This window comes from Borostomias antarcticus, assembly GCF_949987555.1.
Source record: "Borostomias antarcticus genome assembly, chromosome: 3".
NCBI lineage: Eukaryota > Metazoa > Chordata > Actinopteri > Stomiiformes > Stomiidae > Borostomias > Borostomias antarcticus.
In genome coordinates, this window is record NC_140236.1 from 26,621,886 (window position 1) to 26,629,385 (window position 7,500).

Below are 7,500 nucleotides of genomic sequence, written 5' to 3' on the forward strand. Positions count from 1 at the left end.
CGAGGAATCACCCAATCAGAGCTCTGCACCTTGACCTGTGGACCCTTACAATAGCTCCCATTGGCTAGGGCTAATAACAAATGAATGGACACCTCCCTCACCTGGTACCCGTATGAGCCCTGCTGCAGTGATTGGGTAGATAGTTACTGGTGTATATTTAGCCATGTGTGACAGACAATGGATAGCCTACGTCTCATCCCTCTCGTGGCCTAATATGATCGTATGTGATGAAGTATGTGAATGTGAAATATGGACTCCTTCCTCCGGTCGTAATGGCCGCTCTTGTCTTGTGGGGCTGTGGTTCCGAGACGACACAATATAATGCAATAACGCTGAGGGGCTATTGCTCTTCCTCCTCCTCCTCCTCCTCCTCCTCATCACTCTGCACCCTCCCCTGCCCGGTGTGGATTTCCCAGGCTCCTCTCTGCTACTGGCCCAGGGGTTCCTGGAAAGGGGTACCAGTCCGGAGACTATAATAGACGCTTTAATGCTTTTTTAAGCTGCCGTCAGAAACCAATCAGAGAAGAGAACAGGGGAGCGATCATGCTGACATGTCTTAGAGGTACAGGGGGCTCTGTTCCTGTTTCAGTTTCAGGAAAAAAAAAGATTTTACTCAGAACCGCAGCACCTAGAGCTTTGAGTATCAGCTCAACCCCCGTGAAGGTTAAGTTGTTTGGGGATTAGACCCAGGGATGGGTGACGTTATGGGGCCGGCATGTCCAATGCTGGCACGAGTCTTCATCCTGACACCCAGGCAATAAGTAAATAAGCACAGTCGCTAGCACGCTACCGTCACAAGGCCAATACCGTAAAAGGGATTGCTACTCTGCTTTAGTGAGCAAATACTGTACACCTTCCTTCATCAGCTGTTCTTCCTTGTTTTCCCTCTCTTACTGTTTCTATATATCTCTCATCCCTCTGCCTGTAGAAGTCAATGCTCTGTTACACACAGAGCTGCTCTCCTGTGTCGTGTAACTTGATTTCAGCGCTGGTCTGTTCAATGGTGTCATATATCACACCTTTAGCGGGCATCTCTGAATCACATGAATATGTGACTGTAACATATTTAAACACTTTCAGTGGTGTGTTAGAGTGGCTTAAAGCCATACCTGTATTTTTCCTTGTATGTGTGTGTGTGAACTGTCCAGCTGGACTTGGCTTGCCACCAGACAGCTCTCCTCCTCCACGTCTTTAAAAGGCAATGCTTAGATAGGTGTGTGCGTGTGTGTTTCGGTGGCTGTGAAATGCCAAGTTCAGGCGTTACTTTGTGTGCCGTGAATTCGTGCACATTAAAGGACCATACCAGTCTAAATATCATTTGATCTCCTAAAACTAGTTACCCAACGTATATCACATTACCGTAATCCATTTTCCGAAGTAAAGCACACTTAAAAAGATATTTGCATTTTCGTGTTTTACTTACATTTCAGAAGTCAAACGTGATGGCTTCAAAACCAAATGTTACCTCACAAACTCGTCCCAGTTGGTTTCAAATTATTTTCAGTAGTTATTATTTTCGTTTTAACCTGCTTTGCGCAGCCTACGCCAACGGTCTGTCTTCTTCCTGTTTACATGGCAGCCGTTGCTAGGAATGCTGGGTAAAAAATCTAGCGTAGGTGGATTAGAGAATATAGTGCAAGAGTTCAACGGATTCAAACGAAAATAATATAAAATAAAAACTACTGAAAATTATTTGAAACTAACTGGGGCGAGTTTGTCAGCGCAACGAGGGAACAGTTTAAAAATATGTTTTAAAGCCATCATGTTCAACTTTTGAAATGTAAGTAAAACGCGAATATCTTTTAACATGAGCTTTGCTTCGGAAAATGGATTGCTGTAATGTGATATACGTTGGGTGAGTAGTTTTAGGAGATCAAATTATATTTAGACTGGTATGGTCCTTTAAGCCAGTCTGTGTTGTTTTAATTGGCGTCCTGGTGATTGTATTCACCTTTTTCTACTGTCTCACCCACTCTAAAGCCATGCAGGCGTGCGCCACAACGCTACACAGAGCTGTCTGGGTTTGAGAGTTTTACCGGCTAATTTCCCCTCATTGACTGTAAGACGTGTGTGTGTGTGTATTAAATAGAAGCTGTTCTAGGATAGTATGAGGGAGGAGAGGAAGAGAGAGGCGCGACAGAGAGGCAGAAAAACAGCTCCAGCTGCTATCTCATCCCCTCTCTCCCTCCTCCCTCCCGGTGGCTGCTGGGAGTTGGCTGTGTTCAGCTCCCAGGGCCTGGCGCATCTCGGCCTCCAGCACAGGTCTTTTCTAGTAGGACTATCACATGGAGATGATCACAGCACATTAAGCGCACCTCCTGACCTCTGCAGGACCCCTCACTGGAGGTCATAGCTCCAATACCCTAAATACCATCCATGGAGAGGCTCTGACCCTCCGGAGGACGTGCGCCCATGGACACCCCTCTATGAGACTGCTGTGGTCCTAAAGGGGCGGGGCTTCTATTGGATCTGTTGTGCCTATCTCTGTTGTTGCCAACCCGGTGAAATCATGATTGTAATTAAGTTACTTTATTGCTCCCTCAGTGTTGGAGAAATATAACGTTGACATAAGTGTTGATACTGTACTCTACAGGGTGGACACACTTGGCGCCTGCACCCTACGGTACTGAATGAGTGTGTGGAGGCTTGTGGTACTGAATGACTGTGTGTGTGTGTGTGGAGGGGTGTGTTACTGAATGACTGTGTGTGTGGAGTGGTTTGCAGCATGGCCACAAGTGCAGGTTCCATTCCTTCAGTGTGCTTTGTGTTCATTGCATGGGTTCGTATCCCATCCAGCAAGACACTGTGAGTATAGTGCCTAGGAATGCCCCTGAGGGTTAAATGTACCCTGTTAAGGGTGCAGTAGTTGACATCCTTTTAGGGTTTTGGGCCTGGGTGGGAATGGAACCCAGAGTGGGAATGGAACCCAGAGTGGGAATGGAACCCAGAGTGGGAATGGAACCCAGAGTGGGATGCACACATGGCCAACTGGACCTCATTTCAGAAAGTTTTTTTTGTTTAATGTTAACAGCCAATGGAGAGAATACAATAATGTTTGGCTTTATATTATGTCACACTGCAGTTGGTTTTGGGTAACACCCACTTCACTTCAAGATCAATAGAGGTTGATTGGGATACAAACCCCTCACTGCGATGGATACAGAGCTGCTACTCGTATGCTTTGAGCCACCGTGGGTTTAGGACATGGTCTATAATGACATTGGTACATCAAAGTTTTGTGCTGCTCACACAATTTAACACTTGTCATCACACCCCTTGTGCGCGTGTGTGTGTTTGGGATCACAAAGCTTTGCAATACTGAAAAAAGTATTTATTTCTAAATGGAACGTTAATGGCTGTAGACTTAGATCTGGTGTGCTTATTGCTTTGTACACTGTTTTCTTTCAAAGTATTTGGATTTTTTTGGACCTGAAATCTACTGTAGATTTTGCAATATTTTCTATCACAACTATGTTGATATTGCTTTCCTGTGAATAAGCTATTTCTAGAAACAATGGATCTTAGCATGCTTATTTACTGCTGTAAAATAGAGAAACGTGTTTTCAACAGTTAACATTGTATTTGAAACATAATTTGACAGACAAAAGACAACTTTGATTTTATTTATTTTAATTTTGTATTTATGTACATTTGTCATTCTTTTCTTGTCTTTCTAGTTCTGAAAAATAGATTGTTTTTCTCCTGTTTTGAGCAGAAGGAATTGTCTTTTACATTCCGGAATAAACATGACTGAAACACAGATGACGTCGCCTCACTCTCTCGCTGAACATCCAGTTAAAAACCAATGAACAGAACTGACCACATTAACATTATGTTAACTGTCATTTCACAGTTTCACACGCTTCAATCAAACTGTCAATGCTACCCAGATTCTACTGATTCCTACAGATTCACCTATTTTTAACTGCTCTGACCTAATATGCAATTTCTGTCTGACCATACATACATACATAATCTGACACTCCATTGAATTACAAAAAAATTATAAATTGTTCAAATAAAAACACATATAACTGACATTTTTGTGGCTGAAATATAGAAATCTGAGCATCATAGAGTATGTTATTGATAAAAAATAAAAGCAACGCTAGACTGCCCTCAAGTGTCCATCACTGGTATTTCCTCTCCCTTCCCTTCCTGCTCCGCCAACGTCTGCGCAGTCAGTCTCATAGTCTGTCTCATACAGTCTGTCTCAGTCTCATACAGTCTGTCTCAGTCTCATAGTCTGTCTCATACAGTCTGTCTCAGTCTCATACAGTCTGTCTCAGTCTCATAGTCTGTCTCATACAGTCTGTCTCACACAGTCTGTCTCAGTCTCATAGTCTTGTCTCATAGTCTGTCTCATACAGTCTGTCTCATAGTCTCAGTCTCATATAGTCTCATAGTCTCATACAGTCTCATAGTCTCATACAGTCTCATATAGTCTCATATAGTCTCATACAGTCTCATATAGTCTCATACAGTCTCATATAGTCTCATACTGCCCACTGGTTTCTCAGTGGCCCAGTTATACGGTTTGCTTTCTCGTGCTCAAGTCCCGTCGACGTATCCGTCCCCGTCTTCCACAGCGAGGGAGAGGACAGAGACGTATCCGTCCCAGTCTTCCACAGCCGCGAGGGAGAGGACAGAGACGTATCCGTCCCAGTCTTCCACAGCCGCGAGGGAGAGGACAGAGACGTATCCGTCCCAGTCTTCCACAGCCGCGAGGGAGAGGACAGAGACGTATCCGTCCCAGTCTTCCACAGATGCGAGGGAGAGGACAGAGACCTATCCGTCCCAGAGGCCCTGGCTGGAGAACACCAGAGAGGGTTCCTCTTCTGGTTCTAATTCCGTTGTGGTTCCATCAGTCTTCTTCACAGTGGCACCTGTCATCCACTCAAAGTGCCCTCCCCCCCACCCTCTCCCCCCTCCTCTCCACATCTCCATTTACGATAAAGATACAGGTCCATACATTTGTATTAAAGTGAAAAGGCTCATATCAGCTCCTGGGCTGTGATATCAAGGTACATGTAGAAGTGCTAGCTAGCACCCGCAGGCCTGTGTGGATACATACACAGTTTGGCTAAGCGCTCACGATTACGATCTGCTAGGATAAGGTCACCAAGGGTAAAGCTGCAAGGGATATTTACGCGTCATAAGCCGTTACTGGTTCAAAGTGTCTCTCTGCAAAATAGTGAGAACATGGAGATCAGCAGCACCAAGAGTGTATGCGGAACCGATGGGGAACGAGTGTGTCTGCAGAACCGATGGGGAACGAGTGTGTCTGCAGAACCGATGGGGAACAAGTGTGTCTGCAGAACCGATGGGGAACGAGTGTGTCTGCAGAACCGATGGGGAACGAGTGTGTCTGCAGAACCGATGGGGAACGAGTGTGTCTGCAGAACCGATGGGGAACGAGTCTGTCTGCGGAACCGTAGGATGGGGAGTGGTGATTACAGTCCTGGTGGAGAACCATGGGATATGCATGGCGATTATAGTCCCTGTTGGGGTTCTGCACTTCGATGACCTTTCACCCCGGGATTGTCTGGAGCAAGGCAGCTGGGTGGGGGCGGTCGCCGTGGCTACTCGTTGCCGCTGGTGTCGTCGTGCAGGCGGGTGAATTCGGAGATGAGGGTCGTGAAGGTGATCCTCTTCTCGGGAAGGTTCTCCCAGCACTTCCTCATCAGCTCGTACACCTGACACACACACACATACAAGCAAGCACACGCACACACACACATGCGTGCACACACACACACACACACACACACACACACACAAGCAAAGACACTCATTGACACGCACGCACGCACACACACACACACACACACACACACACACACACACACACACACACACACAACACTCTTGTTAATGCCATTACAGTCATATAGTGTTGTGTTGTAGTTGGTGTTCTCTGGTTGGGCCCTGGACGACTGGTCCATGATGACCCCGCCCAGTTCAGCCCAGTCCGGTTCTCACCTGGGCGGGGCACTTGTCCGGGCGGGGCAGCTTCTTCCCCTCCTCCAACACCTTGACCAATCGGGTCACGGTCATCTGACCGTGCGTCGGACCAATCATCTTCAGGAACATCTGCGAGAGGAGTGAGAGTCACAGGGATGAATCGCCACGGCGACCAGATGAAAGACCCCACCCTTCGAGGATGAGAGCACTTCAGCAACCATCAATAAAATATGGCTTTCCTTTGTCTACAGCCCTGGTGGGTGTGTGATGGTGATGATGGTTGTGTTGTTGGGATGGTGGAGGCGGCCATGTTGAGTCAGGTTGTCTGGTTTGGGGGGAGGGGCAGGACCGGGCTCCGGGCCACGGGCCCCGCGTGAGTCAGTCATCTGCCACCCTGGGCATAGACGGCCACCATCTGCCTCAATCAGAGGACAGAAGGCTGGGCTGCCTGGTGTGTGTGTGTGTGTGTGTGTGTGTGTGTGTGTGTGTGTGTGTGTGTGTGTGTGTGTGTGTGTGTGTGTGAGAGAGTGTTTGTAAGCCTGATAACATAATGGCTATCCGCATCACTGAATATCATCAGCCCAGTGAGTGTGAGTGTTTGTGCATGTGTGTATCAGGGCTGCGCAAAAAAAATCGATCCAGCTGAGTATTGCAGTATTTTCTCCACAGTATTGTATCGATTTAATACTGTATTGATTTTCCAGCCCCCAGTATCAATGCTTTTTTTTTAAAGACAGGGAATAGATATACAACATTAAAGGACTATGCTCGTTTTTGACAACCTGGACCTTATTTACGACATATTATAAGAAGTTTGACTCACCCAGATCACTTTTGTGTTGTTCGGAGGCATGTAGAAGAAATATAAAATCCAGCGCGAGCCAGTATATCCATGTAATGGCGGCGCACGGGGCATAGGGAATGCAGTTTCTCAAAATCCATTTTCGGCCGCTAAACGGTTGTTTTCATCAATCACATAGCATGAATCGACAGTTGATATTCCTCTACGCCAGCCATTGTTGTTTTGGTGCCATATAAGGGGTCTTGATCCTCTGTAACATGCTCTTTATAAGCCGCTCCCCCACTTGCTCCAGCAAGTCTGCGCGCTGGCCTGTGCGCATGCGTGCTGGAGCAAGTGGGGGAGCGGCTTATAAAGAGCATGTTACAGAGGATCAAGACCCCTTATATGGCACCAAAACAACAATGGCTGGCGTAGAGGAATATCAACTGTCGATTCATGCTATGTGATTGATGAAAACAACCGTTTAGCGGCCGAAAATGGATTTTGAGAAACTGCATTCCCTATGCCCCGTGCGCCGCCATTACATGGATATACTGGCTCGCGCTGGATTTTATATTTCTTCTACATGCCTCCGAACAACACAAAAGTGATCTGGGTGAGTCAAACTTCTTATAATATGTCGTAAATAAGGTCCAGGTTGTCAAAAACGAGCATAGTCCTTTAAGGATAGAATTCAATCATGAATACATTGTTCATTTTTGAAACGGATTTAAAACTTCTACTAAAATTCCTCC

General features: G+C 46.4%; 1 protein-coding gene across 1 annotated transcript in view; it reads right to left on the reverse strand.

Annotated features, from left to right (window-relative positions):
- Positions 1 to 4,947: 4,947 nt before the first annotated feature.
- jak1 (Janus kinase 1) overlaps positions 4,948 to 7,500 on the reverse strand; it is a 27,148-nt gene continuing 24,595 nt past the window's right edge. Inside the window, exons 23-24 of the mRNA XM_084436275.1 lie at positions 5,983 to 6,093; positions 4,948 to 5,696 (exon numbers count right to left, since the gene is read on the reverse strand). Coding sequence (XP_084292401.1) covers positions 5,583 to 5,696; positions 5,983 to 6,093 — 225 coding nt within the window. The 3' untranslated portion in view covers positions 4,948 to 5,582. The remainder of the gene's footprint in view (positions 5,697 to 5,982; positions 6,094 to 7,500) is intronic.